The following is a 20,086-nucleotide window of genomic DNA, read 5'->3' as shown; positions in this document are numbered from 1 at the left end:
GATAGAAGACGATTAATGAGACCGGAGTTATGAAAGAGAATACATTATAATTTAATGAAGGAATCTTTGGGTTGGTGCTTAGACTAAAACAAAGGAGATTCTCATTCCGTAAACGACAACTAGCTATACTTTAATATCAAATGTTGTCCAGTGTCTGAAGAGATGAGCTTAATTATACCACAATTAGTTGGACTTTGATCAGTTCCACAAATAAAGTTGTAATTGAGGTGATATTTCGATTGTTATAACAATAGTGATGATGGCGTAGACTAGTTATGTTGAAATTGGCCAACCTGAGTGCATTTGTCATGCCTGCCACTATACAATACTAGGGCTTACATGATATCCTGTACATTTGCGAATCAAAATATATTTCATGACTCAAAATGTGATTGTTGATCATTTAGCTCGAAATTAAGGATAATGTACGTGGTAGGAATTTGTAGGTCCCGCTCTCTGAGTCAGTGGAAGGGAATTTGCTTGAGACTGTTGATGTCGCGTAGGATTCCAATTCCAGGACCCACCGGAAAAGTTTAAGGATTATGAACAAACTCAGAGGTTTATCCTTCCAACTGTCACGTCTATACATTAGGAAGGAATACAAGTAATAATAACATTCTTGTCACAGGAGCGCAGAGGCAGTTGAAGCGACAAGTATACATTAAAAACGAGAGAGATAAGAAAGAATGTCGGACTAGTGTTGCTTGTCAATTGAATTAATTATGGAAGATGGTGATGTTGAGGTTGAATTTGAAATGGAAATTTATAAAAATAACTTAAATTTTTTTGTAATTTTCATATTTAATCCTCTAAATTTTTTTCTATTAACATTAGTAAAAAATCCTCTCAAGTGCCGAAAATACTCCTCCTATTCTCACCAAACTTCCTCTCTCTCCTTCCTCTCTCTCTCTCGTAGCCAACATCACCAAAATTTCGGTCGAGATATCAAATCAAAGGTTAGTTCAAAAACCCTAAATTTTGAAGCATGTTCTATTTTCTATTCTTCTTTTATGTTGTAGTTTTCTTGTTGTGTTAGGGATGATGAGTGAAAATTGAAGTGTTTGTGATGTTGATGGCATGGGTGAAATTGTTGGTGTGGTGCATGGGTGAAGATTGAAGTTGGCATGGGCTTGGTGCCGAGAGGCATTGCGCTTGATCAGATGCGACAGCGCACTTGTCACGCATGATCCAGGTGACAGGCGCGAGCGACCCTATCGCGCGCGCTTGGTGCGACAGGTAGCCTGTCGCACTGAGTTACATTTTTTTTTTTAACGTAAAGTTGGTGCAACATGCAGTATGTCGCACTAAGTTTATGCGATAGGCAGCATGTTACACCAAGTTACAGTTTTTTTTTTAAAGTGAAGTTGCCTGTCGCACCCACATACAATCGCACTGAAACTCTCTTATTGCACAAAATCAAGTTGACAAAACACCTCTTAACACTCGGTGATGCAAAAACAAAGTATAAACAATTTAAGAAACATTTCATCAAACATTTAATACGCAATATTTTTACAAAATTAATTTCCTTTTAATTAGCTTTCAATTAGCTTACTTAGGTTTTGGGCTCTATTTCATTTTGTTAGAATCGTGTCGGATCCGGATAGATTCAGCTATACTTGATCAGAGTTCACTTTTACTATTCACCGTCGTCGTTTACCGTTGCCATTTGCCAGTGATGATTCAAGAGTGCAAGGTTACGTTTTGTTTGATAAAAAGGGAGAAGAAAAGTTGCGTTTGGTTTGATAGACAAGGGTAATTTGGGGAATAAACCTTATGTTTGGCTAATTATGATAGGAAAAACTTTGGAGGGCTAATTGTAAAAATTATAAAAAAATTTAGGTTGTTTTTATAAATTTCCCAATTCGAAATGTGATTTAAAGTAGCCGGAGCCTGGTGCCATCGCTTTCATGTGTACGCAATTTCATGTGTTTTGTTGCACCAGGAGCCTGGATTTATAATCATCAATCCACAAGCCACTGGGCCGTTGTCAGAAAAGCCCATAGGCCTTCATGAGAAAAGATTCTGTAGGGGCTCAATGCAAGTCTCTACTCTCCGCCAAAGCATTTTTCTTGAGGGCTCGGTCATCCCTGACTTGATCAATACATGCTCAGTTGGAAACGAGGGAAGACGATTAGTCATGGCATTAGCTATGAATTGGCCATATTGAATATAATTAAGAAAATAATTTATGTAAGAGATCGACTATTGGTACCCCCTCCAAAATTCTCTTGAAACTCCTTTTCAATATTTACAACTTTAGCCTATAATTGAAATTACATTTAACAACAAAATATATCTCCAAAAAAGCGTATGTTAAATATATTCTTTTGATAAAAATTCTTACACAAACATCTATAAAATTAAGTTATTCTTAACAAAATTTTAGCACCCTTCTTATAAACCCTAAATTAAATACATTCATTTTATGATTTTTAAACCAAGAGTGAGCAAATAAGCTAAGAAGAATAAAATTTTTACGACTAAAAAAAATCTACAAAATATTGCTGTAGAAGTAAATATTTTGTGAAAAATCATTAAATAATTTTCTTAAAAAAATAAAAGGAAAGAAAGAGAGGGAGAGAAACACTATGGATGATAGTTAAATGCAACTTCTCAAATCTCACTGGTAAAGTGGCCTTACAATGAATAAAGTGAGATGCTAGAAGCCCACATTTCTTGGCAAGAACAGTGATCGAGGAAGAACTCGAGTAGTACAAGTTGTTTGGTGACAATTTAAGAACAAAATGTATATAATCTTTTCGCAAATAATGTACCATCAAGATTCAAGGGGAGTCACGTGAGGGGACATATCAGTGTCGGGAAGATGAGGAAAATGCATACGGTATTGAATGATCGCATTCTGAAGTCTGAAAGCGAAGGTAGTTGGAAAGAGTTTCATTCCTGGAGGAAATCTCCAAGTTGTAAGAAGTCCCAAGGCCGCGAATTAAGAGTCAACATGACCAAAGGAAATCAAATTAATAAACTATGCGCTAACCCGATAATTACGCGCAAAGACCAAAATGAGCAGTAATTGGCCTCCTTGATTTTCTAGGCTAGTCAATGGGCGATGTCCACCTCTAATCACAGAAAATTCTACTCCCCATAAATACTTTAGGAGGCTGAAACAACTCATGTAGCCATGGGCGCGTTTTCAACTACCAATTATACACTCATTCAAACAAAATGGAATACTTGACAAATAACATTATTGAAGGTCGATGAGTGGCACTGGAAAATTCAAAAAATATCGATCAGTTTTCAAAGTCAACGCAGTCTCTCTTGGGAAAAACCAAATGAAAGGAAATTAACCAACAAGTACGTAGATCAGCTGGTATAGAGTTGTTCTAACTTAATCAAGGTTCTCGGTTCGAGACTTAAGAATGCAACTGCGTTAAATATTTGTTAGGAGAATTTTACTGTTTTAGTGGTCTTATCCGACTCAAATCTGGATTAGTCGGGACTCAATGTGATCTTCGGATACCAAATAATTTAATACAACGAAAAAAAATTATATTTAAGTGACATGGGATTAGAAAGAATCAATATTAATTAATCATGCTTGCGTTAAAATATTTCAATATTCCTCAAATTGGTTACAAGCAAGGGGTTTATATATGTATATGCATCTAATAGAAGCCAAATCGCCAAAAAGATTCTAAGCCAAAATCAAATCTCAAGTTCACCCAAAATGGACACCTCCGCTACTTCTGCTGAGACCAAACTAGCCACAGCAAAAACTATCTTGTCCACTGCAGCCTCTGTTGCCGCTACAGTAATGCTGGCTCGAACGGTAGCCCGAGATTTGTTGCCCTATGAAATCCAGGATTACTTCTACTTTCGCCTTCGCAAATTCTGTAACCGTTTCTCATCTCAACTCACGATCGTCATTGATGAACACGACGGCCTTGCCAAAAACCAAATCTATGAAGCTGCCAAAGTCTATTTGGGCAAAAAAACCTCCCCCTCCGTGCAAAGAATCAAAGTGAGCAAACCTGAAAAAGAAAACCATGTCAACATATCCATGGAAAGTGACGAACAAGTTGTGGATGTCTTTAATGGTATCAAACTTAAGTGGGTTTTAGTTTGCAGACAAGTTGAATCCCGAAGCTTTAATCATAGCTCCACAAATATTCAAGCCCAGGTGAGATATTTCGAGCTTACCTTCCCTAAGAAATACAAAGATGTCGTTATTGGCTCTTACTTGCCTTGCGTTGAGAAAGAAGCAAAGTCGGTACAGCAGGAGAGCAAGACGATCAAAATCCTCACTGTTAACTATAATAATCTCTACTGCAACTGGATGGACGCGTGGATTCCAGTGAATCTTGATCATCCTGCAACCTTTGAAACACTTGCCATGGAGCAGGAGCAAAAGACTAAAATTATGCAGGATCTTGAAAGGTTTGTGAAGAGGAAAGATTACTACAGAAGAGTAGGCAAAGCTTGGAAAAGAGGGTATTTGTTGTATGGACCTCCAGGGACGGGAAAATCGAGCTTGATTGCTGCAATGGCAAATTATCTCAATTTTGATGTTTATGACCTGGAGCTGACCGAGTTGAGGAGCAACTCAGACCTTAGAACATTGCTTGTTGCAACTGCAAACCGCTCCATATTGGTTGTGGAGGACATAGATTGCACCATCGACTTGCAAGATCGGTTGCCTGCTGATATTGCAGGAGAAGGGGAAGGTCCTATCCAACAAAATAAGGTCAGTTTATTTCTCTGCACTGTCAATGGCAGTTCTCTGCTTTTGTTCATTAATTGGTTGTTGAATTTACTGGTACTGCGCCCAGGTGACACTATCAGGGTTTCTGAATTTCATAGATGGACTTTGGTCTAGCTGTGGAGATGAAAGGATAATTGTGTTCACTACTAATCACAAGGAAAAGTTAGACCCAGCATTGCTCAGGCCAGGTCGCATGGACGTTCATGTTCACATGTCATATTGCACACCATCTGGCTTTAAACTTCTTGCTGCTAATTATCTTGGAATTAAAGAGCACATATTATTTGAAGAAATTGAGGAGTTAATTTCAACAACACAGGTTACCCCAGCAGAAGTGGCGGAGCAATTGATGAGGAATGATGATCCTGAACTTGTTCTTAATGGCCTAATTGAGTTTCTTAAGGTAAAGAGGAAGGAAGATGAAGACGCAAAACCCAGAAAGATTCATGAAGAATCAACTGAAAGTCAATAACAAGAACATCAAAGTCACAATTATATAATTTAATTATATTCTGTGGCTTTAGATTCAAGTCTTTTGTATTTTACTATTTTGGATGATGGTTTGCACAATAAGATGAACCTACGAGTTTAATTTAACTTAATTATTATATTATATAAGTCTTTTAATTTAACTTACTTATTATATTATATATGTCTTTTGTTTTCTTTCCTTTTTTTTTTTTAATTAGATTTTAGAATCCAATGTGAGTTCATAGAAACATACCACGTGATACATATTCTATATATTCATCCAATAATAAATAATTTTATTAATACACACAAAAGAGAACACACGGCGTGATTTTGTTAAATGGTTTTGTTATGACTTTTCTTGCATTGTCTATTTCTAGACTTCATGGTATTTGAACATAAACCCACATACCAAATATTTTATTTTGCGTTTATTGCTTTGGTCAATGAAAAAGTCAAAAAAAAAATGATAAAAATTATTTCGTGTAAGGCTTATAAATTAACTCAACATTTGCTTGACAATAGTAGATAATAGAGTAGTAAACACGTTTATATAAATAATATTATACAAATTAATGGGGTGTATTATAATTAGTGTTGACTTACAAAATCATATGGTCTACATTTTTTATATTTATTATTAAAAGAGTTATTATCTTTTTACTACTTATATTATTATAAAATAATATTTAGGTGCAATAAATATTGTACTCTAACACTTTACTACTAAAGAATTAAGGATGTTCATAATCTAATCTGATTCGCTCAATCAGTTTGATCCATAAAAATCAAATTTGTAAAAATCCGATCCGTGGATTGATGGATTGGATTTGATTGAAATTTTAAAAATTCGCAGTCGGTAGATTGGATATGAATTTATTTCTGTGAATCCACAAAAATTAGCGAATTCGCAAAAGAAAATTTATTTAATAAAAAATTAAACTTGTAAATATGGCATTATACTTACTAGTAAATAAATAAGTAAAAATATAGTTACATTAATACTATATTATGTCTTATCTGATAATAATATAAAATAAAATAATAAAATAAAAAATATAGCTTCTTAAGCAGTTAATTTTCATGTACTGATCTAAATAAATGAATTTTTTTTTCTTTTGGTGTGTTATATTTTAAAACTTTGAATGTACTTTCTAACTTTATTTAAACAATTAATTTATTTAAATCTTATTTAATTTTAAATTTGATCGGTAATAAAATCATTTTTATATTAATTTTTTTAATTTTGTTAGTTCATTGATAGGACATGATTAAAAGTTTTTAGCCCACAAACTAATTCGTAAAATGATGGATTGGATATGGATTTGATCAAATGCACATCCATGATGTAATAGGGGTAAAAGCATCTTTATACATAAAATAAATCCAAAATTGTAATTTCATTAAATATAAAAGGCAAAGTTATTATTAGAAACATAATATTTTTTTATTGATTAAAAAAAATATTATTATACTTTGTATTAATGTTTTGTATATTCATTAAGATACTTTGTACTTTTTTCAAAATAAGGGTAAAAGTGATATTTTAGGGGGTCAACTAATAGTCTTAACAAAAAAGTCGTAAAATGCAAGATTTTATAATTCTTTAGCAGTAAAATATTATGATACAATACTTGTTGTACCTAGTTATTACTCCTAATAGCTTAGATGGAATAGTACCGACATATTGCACGAGCTAACGAAGCCGCGGAACGAAGGCCATTTACTAGGAACATTTGTAAGGTAGTAGCTGAGTTATATGGCTGCCACCTCCGCTCGTAGGAAGTTTTCCAATAACCCGCGCTTCCGAATAGTGAACAAACTACCCCGGGGCCGGGGAAAACAACCTCGTTAAGTTGGTTCGGGACAGCCAAAAAATAATAACCTTTATTAAAATTTTCAATCAATTGATCATGCTGCAATAGAACCTTGATAAGTTAGTAATGTCAATTAAATAATAGTTTTTGTTAGTCCCAACTTGGGGCTAACATCATAAATTAATAATTCAATAAATTTATAAGATAATAATTTTTTTTTAAGAAATCTTATTCTTCTATAAGACCCACTTACTAAATAAATTAATAATTACTTAATTTAAAACTAAATTCACATGACATATCACATGGCTTTCGGAAAATATGTTTTTAGTGTTGTCAGTGTAATTAGACAATAATTTAAAACTATGTTTTTACGATATTTGCCACCATATCTCTCATCGTAAATATGGAAAGATGAAAACCCTCTCGCTTCTATTGAAATTCTAACTTAAAATCATATTTTTGCAATAATAAATCGAGAAAGGATGCCCGTACCGATAAAATTTGGCTGTGGGCTCATTTCTGTAACTAGGATTCCATATATTTAAATATAGATAAGGGTATTTGGTAAAAAAACCAACATTAACTTTCGGGGCATGTAAAATAAAAAATGTGTGTGTCCCTTAATACAACATCTGTTAATTGTCAACATATGTTAATTGTCTTATATTATTGATTAAAAAAATGTAACTAACATCTACCAAATTTAAAAGATGATTAATTACTTAAAAATTTTTATTCAAACAAAAAAAAATGAATTATATAAGATGTTGGTAATACACACATATTGGATACATAAAATTGGTCAACTGAAAAAATAAATAAGTGGACCTGGTATAATAAATGAGACGCAAAAAATAATGTAGTTCAACATTTAACCTACATACACATGCAGAGAAAATAACTTTATTATTGAATAACCAATAAAGTATTGGCTCCACTGGTAATGGAGTCCCTTTAAGTGGCTTGACTAGATTTGCTCCCCAGTTCGAGTCGCAGAGAAGTCGTCTTTGTTGGAAGAATCTGTACCTCCCGATTCGAGCGGGGATTTTTAGTTTGGGTTGTGGTACAGGTTTAAAGGTGCCTCCCACAATTGATGCCCTCCCCATGATACCTCGTGATTAAGACAAAAAAAAAAACTTTATTATCAAATATTGATTATAATCAACTTTTTTTTTTCACTACTCACTAATACTAGTCCTTTTGTGTATAAAAAAACGCTCTATTTATTATACAATTTGGATAACCCAAATCCTAGATATCAACTTTTTCGATAACCTTTATCAACTAATTCAAAATTTTATCGGTAATCAATATTGATCTCAACATTTCTCTTTTTCAAACTCAAATTGAACTTGTGGATTCTTCTTATTTTAATGGGTGCAAATAAAACTTCGTGGGCCTAAATAAGACTCCCAAAGACTAGCCTTCTTTATCTCAATCAAATTTCTAGCAACTGTAGTTTAAAAAAAAAAATTTCTAGCAACTGGGCTCTAGCAGCTAGGATTATTTATTTTTTCTTCCTGTAGTTATGCTCTCCAGTAACTGGGCTCATTTGACTCATGCTCTCCAGCATGTGAGTTCATTTAATTTATTCAAGCTTCTAGCTACTGTACCGCAAGTAGTTGGACTCGTTTGATTGATTCAAGCTTCTATCTGCTTTACCGACCGGCAATCGAACTTGTTTGTATTATCTAAGGTTAGCTACAGAGCTTTTAGCAACTAGACTTGTTTATCTTTTATGAGCTTTCAACTACTGAGCTCTTCAATAATAAAACATATTTATTTTATTTTATTTTTTATCTACTATGCCCTCTAACAACCGAACTTATTTGAATTAATAAAGCTTCTAACTATTGAGCTCTTCAATAGTTAGATTTATTTATGTTAGTTAAGTTTTTAATTACTGAGCTCTTCAACAGTCGAGCTTATTTATCTTATCTAAGTTTCTAATTGTTGAGCTCTCCAATGGTAAAACATATTTGTCTTATTTTAATTTTTATCTGCTATATCCTCCAACAGCCGAACTTATTTGAATTAATAAAGCTTCTAACTATTGAGCTCTTCAACAATTAGAATTTTTTATGTTAGTTATGTTTTCAATTACTGAACTCTCCAGCAAATGAACGAGTCATTGGAATAAACGTAGGGCATAGCCATGGGAGAGTTGCCTTCCTTAAAAAAAAAAAAAAATTCCTCAATCAATTGTCTGTATCATGCGTGTCGCTGAACAGCTTCAGATAGGTGGTGGTGGGGGCGTCGGACGTGTTAACATGTTGATGAATGATGAATACAGAAGAGAGAGGAGGACCACTGATCCAAAATCAGGGCATCCATTGCTCGACACGTAATCACCTGAGATGACAAAAGTAGGTCATATAATATCCATGAAAAAGGCACAACATTGACTGTTTCTCTGGCGCTTCCAACTTTTTCTTTGGATCCTTCAAGACAGCAATCACATGCTACATTTTCTTGTTCAGCACTGATTTTTTAACGCCATCATGATATATATATATATAAAGGAGTATTATTGATTATAAAATAACAATTCTATCTAGAGCCCCCTACGTTACGTACATTCACACACAACAACAATACACATGATAAAACCCACTATTATTATTGTGTGTGGCGTACGTTACGTTAATTATAATGTAGCGTATAATTAACATGTTTTTGTTATGGTAGTGTTCAGTTGTGTGGCGTACCTTCTATCTATATTGTAATACTGTTGTTTTTGTTATGGTAGTGTTCAGTTGATGGCTAAATATACTTTTGGAAAATTTACAACCATTCACCTGTTTGTTTTGCCTTTTTCAAAAATACACAAACACTTCTTTTTTTTCAGCGCGTCACCTGAAGTTTGCTTTTTGTTGCATTCGTCTACTTCCGTCTAATTTTCGTTAGTGAATTTAACGGAATGACCTTTTTACCCCTCAAAATTATAATTTAACTCAAAATAAATAGAAATTAGAGATAAATTGGATGGATTTAAATTTTTTTCAAAGGTGGATGCTAGAAATTGGAGGATTGTTGCTTGCTAAATTTAGAAAATTTGTATTTTTTTTTTGTCTTTCAAAAAAATAAATACAAATTTTCTAAATTTAGCAAGCAACAAACATTATTTTCCTCTAATTTCTAGCATCCACCTTTGAAAAAAATTAAATCCATCCAACTTCCATTTATTTTGGGTTAAATTATAATTTTGAGGGGTAAAAAGGTCATTTCGTTAACATTTCATTAAATCTACTAACGAAAATTAGACGGAAGTAGATGAATATAACAAAAAATAAACTTTAGGTGGTGCGCTGAAAAAAAAAATATTTTTGTATTTTTTTAAAAAATAAAATAAAAAATATTTATGCATTTAAAAAAAAAATAAACAGATGGATGAGTATAAATTTTTCTATAATTTTTCTTTCTTGTTTTATTTACCAACCAACCAACCATTATCGATATGCAGAGTGCACTGACGATATTTTCAATATGATGACAAACATCTACATCAAGCTACAGTATGATGGTTGATTCACTTGATTGTAACAAAATGTTAGGTTTTAGTCAAATTTCATGGGATAAATCAACTAGTTGCGCGTGGACAACTACAAGAAACATATGATTCTGAGCAGTGCTTAAATAATCATTGAAGCCGCACGAATCCATAAACCACTAAGTTGAGTTGACTCCCCTCGCCTCAACAATCAGATCGAAGTCCATTCGATGCTGGTCCCGTAGTAGCTGTTGTTGAAGTAGAAGGCAACGTTGCCTATTACTAAAGTGAAAACCAAAAAATGCAAATCCAGTGGCATTCATTACACAGGTGGTTGATTGGACTTACTTATTCGTAGGGATGACAAAAATTTTCACGGAGTTGGGTATTTTCGGAGATTTTTTTCATTCGGAGAGGATATAGGGATAATTTCATACCTAATTTTTTATTCGGAGAGAGGACAGAGAAATTTTTTTACCCAATTTTATTATTCGGGGAGGGGACAGGGATGAGGTGGAATCCCCATCCCCTACCCATTTTCCCATTTTAATTTTTTAAAATTACTAGTAAATAAATTATAAAATTATAAATATTGGTAAAAATAAAAAATATCAAAATATTTATATTATTAAACTTTTAGGCCTAATTAACTAATTAAAGTTCTAAATTTTTATTTAGGACATTAAAAAGACCGAGTAGATTCTAATAGCCAAACATTTTTTTAATTTTAATATTCTTTAAATATTTTAAACTTAAATCTATTATTTATTTATTTTTAGATGTTATAATTGCCCACAACGAATCACAATTTTAATATCTAATCTAATCTAATCTAATATTTCCTTGTGATTTGCTTCAATTTAACTATTGTGTTATAAAGGGAATAGTTCACATTTATAAAGTGCCCACGCCACCATTGAAAAAGTTAATTTTGAATTTAAATTCGATTTTATTTGTAACAATTTTGTATTAGACTATTAATTTGTTCATGATAGTTTCTAAAAGAAGTTTGTATCCCTTGCATGTAGCGTTACTTACTAATTTAATGTATGTGACTTTTGTAATAGATATTAATGTAAGATATATTTCAAACTTTACTTTTATTTGAATTTTTTATTTTAATATGATTAACTCAAAATCGAAAAAAAATGTATTAGTTATTCGGGGATCGGGGACCATCGGGGATCCCCTGTTATTATTCGGGGAGGGGATGGAGATTCTCTCAAGTAATTCTGACGGGGACGGAGAGGGGACGGGGACATACGCAAAATATCGGGGATGAGTACGGGGAGATTGGTCCCCTCCCCTCCCCTCCCCATTGCCATCCCTACTTATTTGAAGGGCATAATTAATTTTAATTTTGCATTTTGATCCTTTAGGAGATCTACTACCATTTTTATGTTATGAATTTCTCGAGTTTCTTATGTATGCACGCGGCGTTATAGTTCTGTCAAAACTCAAATACTGGTTCAATTGCCCCTAGGTCTACTCTAAAAGGGGATTTGCTCTTACGTATACATGGATTTGGGAGACCTTTAAAAGAAGAAAATATGCGTATGTGATAAACTAGATGGTCCTGCTGCTGCTGGGACAATAAGCTGTTAAAAATAATAATAATAACAAAATCCATTTTTTTGGAAACAACATAATATCTATTTAGTCTATAATAAATAATTTACATATATAATAAAAACATATTAATTAATTTACCAATAATATTAATCTTCTTTTTTTTTTAAAACAATATAGAATCTATTTAATCTACAATAATAAACTTACCAACAGCATTAATATATGAACAAATAATACTGTCAAAATTTTCATAACAATAAATTGTGATCTAGGATCCAAGTGTAAATAATAGAAGCTGCGTAGAAATCTGCTCTTTGATTTTTATTTATTTACTTGTTTATTATTCTCTTTCTTTTTATACCAAGTGAGACGTCATTCAGGTTTATGATGTTATATTGGCCGGATATAAATTTGAGGTGGTTCTTTTATTCAGCCATATCAAACTTATACTGGCTTAATCCTTTCAGTTATTTTTTTTTTCTAGGTCTGAAGCTTCTAATACTATCCAATAATTTATGAGTTATAAAAAAAATATTAGTGTATAAATTGGTGGAATCAAGTTTTATCAATCATATATGTATATAAAATCTTATTATGAATCATTATCTAATAAAAAAATCCCTTAAGTTATAATAATAAGAGGTAAATTATTAAAAATATAAGTGCATTTTTTTTCTTATCTTTTAAAAAAAATTCTAACATTAATAAAATGTGAAAGTAGTTCGTTGGAACATAAGTAATCTTGGAGAGACAAATTTTACCAACCGAAAATTGAAGTCTGATTCTTACAGAGGTGCTGCTACTGTGGAGGTACTGAGGTGGTGACTAGTGAGTGGTCTTTTGGATTGCTATTAATAGAACCCGCAAATATGAATCCAGCAGCAGTTCATATTGCTTGATGCCAAATTGCAATTGCCAAAACGTGAGAAGACATCAATACGTCATCATTCATGTCTTTCTGAGTTTCCACGATATTTTCAGTCAGAACACGGCTCTTATCTTGGCCCATTTATCAACTATTTTTCCCACGAATTTATAAACCTAATCTTTTTGAAAAAAAAAAATCAAACCTCATAATATATATACTTTTTGCACTAGGCATTAGCCACTCTACTCTCAGTTTGATGCCTCCAATGAACTCGTTTTAAATTTTGTTACTTTTTTTGAGTTTGCACAACGAGTGTTGTTTTTAATATGCAGGTTAAATCTCTTATTTGTAATAGAAATAATATTTTTCTTTAAAATATGTTTACAAATAATTTAATTAAAAAAATTAATATTTTCATGGGTAAAGAGCTCGAGCCCAATATTGATGCTTTGCTTTATTTGTTTTTATAGTTAATTTACACCTTACCTCAAATTAAATGCCTAATTTGGAGTTAAACACTTCGAGCTTTTTTATCCACCGCAAAAGAGAAACTAATTTGATTATCTTCTGTAATAAACATATATTTTTAACTTTGTACCCCACCACTTTCCACCATAAAGTAAACTATTCTTAAACCCTTAATTAACCCCTATTTCATTGGAAGAGGCAAAACCAATAGGATTATTTTTCAGAAATAAATATATAAAGGTGACGTTCAATCTCATTATTACTAACAATGGACTTTTGGTCTAGTAGGAGAACCCTTTCACTTACAATATTGAGTGTAAGGGTTTGAGCCTCCATAAGTATTTATGGGGGTATCAGTCTATCTCTCACGAAATGTGAGTGGAGTTGACAACCCTCGAATATTTGAGAGGGTTTAAAGAATTTGGGCAGCGCTTCAGAGGAGTACATGCCACGAAGAATGTCTCAATTGTAGAATCTGTTTGTAAATATTAATTGTAATACCTGATGTAATATCAGTAACATTCTTGTATAACAGTATTAAAAAAATATATATCATTATTGCTTGGTGTAGACCTTAATGTAAGTATATTGAAGCAGACTAATGAGTCCTCAGATACATTAAAAAAAAAAACGTGGCATGATGAAACACGAAATTATGAAAAGCATCCAATTTGCCAATACACCAACCCAAAGTGCCCATCAGAAACTAGAAGGTAAGATACTGTCTTGGTCCCTCGGGGTTTATTAAATACTCATGCCTGTATGTTATTCTAAATGCGTGGACAACTGTTGGACATTTAGTAACGTTACCATGGTATTATAAGCAGAAAAGTTAGTATTATATTTATATCACCTGCACTAATTCTGCTTTTGATTGTCAATTTATAAACAATATTATTGATCGGGAGTATAGTAGGGCCTTTTCCAATACCCTCAGGTCTAAAATCTAAAGCTTATATATTAATTTAATAAAGTTTTGTGTTGTGGTGTGATGCGTAGAGACACCAATAAAGGTTAGGTTCTGAGTAAGACAAACAGTTCTGTTTACTATACAATGCACCGGCAAAGTAACGAAGGCAAGTTTGGCAAAAAGAAAGTATAATTAATTATTAAAAACCACTATTATGGCACCTGCAGATGTCCTACAAATAATCTCATATGTCTTCCTAATTATTTGACAACGATAAAGTCATAAAAAAAATTAATTTGGAATTGATGTAAGTTACAGATAAAATAAACTAGTAAAATCTAAATGTTAAATAAAGTACTAGTAGGTAATTAAAATGCATAAAAAATTTCACTTCCTATTTGTAGTAACAAAATAATTTAGCTGCTTAATTATAGCTGCAATGAACAATCATAAGCAAGAAACATATGCTAATTAAGTAGTGCACATAAATTTGAGAAAATAAAAATTATACATACTTTCCCTGCCGTAATTAATTAGTATACATTAATTATTTTGGGTTAAAAAACCCTATTCTTTAATTGTGAGAGAACAGCACATGTGTTAGCCTGATAGTCCAGTACTCTTTTCCAGCCACAATTCCGAAATTTTATAATATATAAAAAATAATACAATTAACTAATATATGTACGATATATGTAATTAAATTTAATATAATCACTATTTAGATGATGTTTTTCAAATTAAATACATACATATAATAACATTACTTACTCATTATAAAACCGATACGTTACTTATAATATATTATAAAATTTCTCATTCAATACAATTACAGGCGTGGAACATACACACACACATACACACATACGAGAGGGATGAGCGGTTATTAAAGTACACAACCTTAGATAGAAATTAAAACAGTCAAGCAAACAAGACAACTCGAGAAGAGTATAGAGAAGAAGTGCTTTCACGATGACCAAAGTCTCTGTGCACTGGCTCCACTCCAACTGACTTTATGTGCTACAATTATTAATGGCACGATGGTTACTTTTTACATCAATTTCCTAAATTAGAACAAGAACAGTACCCTCTTCGACTTTGTATGCAAAGTTAAAGGAACTGATCGTCTTTTTGTCGATGGAGTAAATTCAGAACAAAATTAAAGCAAGGATTACTTTATTCGAATTTAGACTCACTGTAATAGGATTCCACTCATACACGTCTCTCTGTCCCTGAAGGCTCAGGCTCAAGGTGTGCTTATAAAACAGCACTCACCCTAGCTACCTTTCTTCACAAATCACAGTATCAAAGCAAAGTTAAGAGTAATTAGCAAAACTGTCTCAACAATGCTTTCAACGGAAAACATCCCTTCGGCTTCAACACTGTTTGCCACCTATGCCTCCATGACTGCTTCACTCATGCTGTTTCGGTCAATGGCAAACGATTTTTTACCCGAACCAGTTCGAAATTATGCTTGTTTTGCCTTCCGATATTTCTTCAAGCCTCGCTCAAAAGAATTGACGCTTGTGATCGAAGATTCTAATGGTATTGCCCGCAACCAAATTTTTGAGGCTGCTGAGGTTTACTTGAGCGCTAAGATCGGTCCCAGCATCGAAAGGCTCAAAATATGCAAAACTCCAAATGAAAAAGTCATCACAATCCGCCTGGAAAAGAACGAACAGATTATTGATTCTTTCCGAGGGGTACAGCTCAGATGGAGGTTTGCTCTTGTGGAGGCAGCCGACGGAAAGGGTAATTCCCATTCTATGAGGCCTGAGAAGCGACTATTTGAGCTTACATTTCACCAGACTCACAAAGACATGGTCTTGAACTCTTACCTGCCACATGTAATCGAGCTAGCAAAGGATATGAAAGATAAGACAAGGGTTTTGAAGATGTACACACTCCATAGGGTTCCAGATTATGATGCGATCCGGTGGGATTCGGTCAAACTTGAGCATCCAGCAACCTTTGACACTTTGGCCATGGAACCAGATCTTAAAGCTACTATCATGGAGGATCTCGATAGGTTTGTTAGGAGGAAGGAGTTTTACAAGAGAGTTGGCAGAGCATGGAAACGTGGGTACTTGCTGTACGGACCTCCAGGCACTGGCAAATCAAGCTTGGTTGCAGCCATGGCCAACTATCTCAAGTTTGATGTCTTTGATTTGCAGCTCGGAAATGTTACCCGTGACTCCGATCTAAGGACTCTCCTGCTCAGTACTGGGAATAGATCAATCCTTGTCATCGAAGACATTGATTGCAGTGTCGACTTGCCTGATCGCCGAAATGGAAATGAAAATAATGCTGATGCTCAGGTTATATTACTCTTGCTAACTATATCTAATATTTTTCCTCATTATTTGACATTATGAATGCCATCAATAATTTTTTTTTTCTTTGTTCATGTGATAATCTACTTAAACAGTTTAAATATCTTTCTTGTTAGAAAGAATATGATGCCCTGGAAATATTCTCTTTTATTATGCACGTCCCCCTAACTTCTGCTGTTCTTGATGCTTTTTTAATTTTCAATAAATTAGCTCGAACAATCTCAAGGTTTTTCTAAAGAATAAATTTAAAAAAATTAACATTTGTTTTAGTCAAAATAAAGAGGACTGCTGTGACAAATAGTTAAAACCTCACAACAAAAATACATTCAAATTGATGTTACCCAAAATGATGTCGAGTATATTTTTGATGAACTTTTTATAAAACTTTAGTTTCCTGATGAAACAGCTTCTTGATTGCCTTTTTACTCCAATTTTTTTTTTCTTTTCTACGTTTGCTTTGCTTTTGTTGTGCTTTAGAATATTCAATTTGCGGTTACAAATCAGCTTCAACTTATTTGAGATTTTGCGAATCCTAAGTTCGGTTATGTATCTTCACACACACACACACACACACATATGTACAAAAGGAAGCTCGGTCACTTAATTATATTATTAGTTATTTAATAAAGCAAGGCCTGGGTATTATCCTCATTTTGCACCTACAAATGAGCTTCAACTTAGTGAATCGTCAGCGTACTAAGGCAACATCTGGCCCAATAGACCCCCCACACTTGTAGTGCTACAGAAAATCCTAATGACACATCGCAGATTACATTCCACATGCCACGTTATGTAGGGATCATTTGCTTGGAATTTGACTGTATATAAGAAATCCTTTTCTAGTTGATCTTTTCTTATTAGCCTACAATTCAGTTACACTGTTGGGTAATTATAATTTAGCAGTCCCTGCAACCACTTGGAAGTTAAACGCCTAAAGCTAGCCCCCATCCCCGCGACGTAGTAAAAGTTCTTATTAACTTATAATAAATCTTACGTACCACTGTTTTTATAAAAGTTTAAACACTTGTGAGAAATGTTCTCCAATGCTGTCAAAAGTCAATTGGCTACTCGTAGTTGGGCCCTTGGCCCAGTGGTTACGAGGGCAGCGGTTCAAGCCCCCACAAAACTTTTATAGGGGCTAAATATCAAATATTTATAAGTTCTTCTCTTTTATGAAATGTGAGTGGTGTATGATATTTTTTATTTGTGAGGGTTATTTGTCTATTGGGCATGTATTTTATAAAATTTAATTTAATAATATAAGTCTTAGTTATGTATATCTAATTATAAATATCAGTGTAATATCTACTATATTATAATTATAAATATCTGTACAATACAAAAATATGATGAGTAGCTAATATTTTTTTTTAAAAAAAAAGTCAATTGGCTACTCAACCTTATTAGATTTGTGTTATGTCCGTCGGGAGAAAAAAAAAAGAAAAAAAGAAGGCTAGTTCCCGTACTTGTTATGTTTCAAAAGCAAAAAAAGTATTTTTGATATTTGATTTCTTTGTTAGACTGACACCCTAGACTTCTAGCAGTCCAAGGCCGCGGGCGCAGCTGTCCGCAAAAACAAGACCGACTTCGCTGGCGGAAAGGGACAGCATATGGTGCGTTTTAACATCAACTTTTTATTTTTTTATTTGAACATGCAATAAGACAATACTGTCTTTTGCTTCACATTATAATCATCCATCACGCATGTGTATAAATAACTTATAATTAACTTATTAATTATTATCCTGGTTCGGCCGGGTACAGTATAATTATTAACACGTGTTAGATGATGATCAGTTGACATTGTCGGGGCTGCTGAACTTCATTGATGGACTATGGTCCAGTTGTGGTGACGAGAGGATTATCGTATTCACGACCAACCACAAGGAGAGGCTGGATCCTGCTTTGCTGCGTCCAGGACGCATGGACATGCACATTCACATGTCATATTGCGGCCCTTATGGGTTCAGGCTGTTAGCTGCTAATTACTTGGGCATTACCGATGGTGAGCACAAGCTTGTGGCGGAGATTGAAACGTTACTAAAGACCATCAGCATAACTCCTGCTCAAGTCGCGGAACAGTTTATGAAGAGCGAAGATGCTGATGTCGCGCTTGCAGCACTTATCAAACTCCTCAAAGCGAAGGAGCGCAATGGCAGTGGCGATGTTGATGGAGATGAAGACGAGATCAATTTGGACGAAGTCGCTATCCTCGAATCCAAAAAGCTCAAGACTGAGGATCAAACTCAGGACAAGGGTAAAGAGACTGCCGCTGGCCCCATCCGCAGGAGAAGGAAGAGATCCTCAGGCAGAATCAGGAAGTCTAAAAACTGAAAACTGAATACCCTGCTGCTAATTAATTTGAAATCGTTAGAGTACTCGTACTAATTTATGCTGTACTGAAATGCTTCAATTAATTACGTTAGCATCAGACTATTGATTAAGTATTCATGGCGTTTTTTCAAATTAAGTATTATAATGTTAGTAGGTAATCGGATGTGATCTTAATTACTGCTACGAATGAATAAAGTTATCTTCTATATATGATCTACCGATTTCACGACCTTGACTCTACATGACTCGAAATATATATATTGTTGATGCCGAAATTCGGTCGAGCTTATGATAGTGACTAGGTTGTCTCGTGAACACTTGAATTTGTTTTTATAACGAACTGCTCACTGCTATTTTGATGGGATTGGAATTGTCACCTTACTTCGTTATTACCTGCAACAACAGAAAACTATCAAGGGAGCTTCCGGTAAAAACCTTCCGACGATCAAACCAGTAATCAAATTTCCTTAGAAGAAGCTATTGTCACTCTTCTCGTGATGTTATATATATTGGTTGCTGGACTTCTTCCCATCTTTGTTTTATTATCATCAAGGGCACAAATTTTGTGGACTCTTCATGTTTTCATCTAATCCCTCAACAGTTGTACATGCAATTAACATCTCCTAATTAAGTGGGCTCTGACTCTGGCCTCCAGTGATCATGAATCATGCATGATATTAGTGGCATCTAACTAAGGCCAAGAAGTTAATGGATCAATATGCTTCTTTGTTTACAAAGGATTACTCTTTCCATTGGTAAAATACGCTTTTGTCAAGTTGTACGGCCACTTTTTTTTACAAAAAAAAAAAAAAATAGCACTGATATTTAAATTATAAAATAAAATATAATAAAATATTGGTAAAAAACAGCTGTAAATCAGGCCTGATATACTCATAAAATTACTAGCACAATAAATCAAGTCTAATCTAACGTTGTTTTTTTAACATTTTGTCTCCAATTTATTCCGTCTTATTGCTATGTAGCCAGTTGTTTGATGCTGAAGAAATCTTTAGAGCCAGTCATATACCCACAATCTGACAATCATGACACTAGACGACTTGTACTGTTGTAATTTTTTTTTTTTTTTTTTTTGA

At 33.5% G+C, this 20,086-nt stretch overlaps 2 protein-coding genes across 3 annotated transcripts; both read left to right on the top strand.

Moving 5' to 3' along the window:
• Window positions 1–3,652: 3,652 nt before the first annotated feature.
• On the top strand, window positions 3,653–5,214 carry LOC18037808 (protein HYPER-SENSITIVITY-RELATED 4). The gene is made up of 2 exons (XM_006425562.2): window positions 3,653–4,708; window positions 4,794–5,214. The coding sequence occupies exons 1-2, from the start codon at window positions 3,692–3,694 to the stop codon at window positions 5,196–5,198; spliced, it is 1,422 nt and encodes a 473-aa protein (XP_006425625.1). The 5' UTR covers window positions 3,653–3,691; the 3' UTR covers window positions 5,199–5,214.
• Window positions 5,215–15,507: 10,293 nt separating this feature from the next.
• On the top strand, window positions 15,508–19,202 carry LOC18037570 (AAA-ATPase At3g50940). 2 transcript variants are annotated; one of them, XM_006425560.2, is made up of 3 exons: window positions 15,508–16,643; window positions 18,203–18,271; window positions 18,456–19,202. In XM_006425560.2, the coding sequence occupies exons 1-3, from the start codon at window positions 15,672–15,674 to the stop codon at window positions 18,990–18,992; spliced, it is 1,578 nt and encodes a 525-aa protein (XP_006425623.1). In that variant the 5' UTR covers window positions 15,508–15,671; the 3' UTR covers window positions 18,993–19,202. The 2 variants fall into 2 exon arrangements, with proteins under 2 accessions (XP_006425623.1, XP_006425624.1); XM_006425561.2 differs by having other exon boundaries at window positions 18,200–18,271.
• The last annotated feature ends 884 nt before the right edge of the window (window positions 19,203–20,086 follow it).

Source organism: Citrus clementina, unplaced genomic scaffold, assembly GCF_000493195.1.
Source record: "Citrus clementina cultivar Clemenules unplaced genomic scaffold, Citrus_clementina_v1.0 scaffold_7, whole genome shotgun sequence".
NCBI lineage: Eukaryota > Viridiplantae > Streptophyta > Magnoliopsida > Sapindales > Rutaceae > Citrus > Citrus x clementina.
Note: the sequence above shows the minus strand (reverse complement) of the source record. Positions and strands in the feature narration are given on the sequence as shown.

Coding starts and splice junctions, on each gene's coding strand:
- LOC18037808 (XM_006425562.2), top strand. CDS start 3,692: ATGGACACCTCCGCTACTTCTGCTGAGACCAAACTAGCCACAGCAAAA. Junction 4,709..4,793: donor GTCCTATCCAACAAAATAAG/GTCAGTTTATTT, acceptor TACTGCGCCCAG/GTGACACTATCAGGGTTTCT.
- LOC18037570 (XM_006425561.2), top strand. CDS start 15,672: ATGCTTTCAACGGAAAACATCCCTTCGGCTTCAACACTGTTTGCCACC. Junction 16,644..18,199: donor AAAATAATGCTGATGCTCAG/GTTATATTACTC, acceptor CTAGACTTCTAG/CAGTCCAAGGCCGCGGGCGC. Junction 18,272..18,455: donor GCGGAAAGGGACAGCATATG/GTGCGTTTTAAC, acceptor GATGATGATCAG/TTGACATTGTCGGGGCTGCT.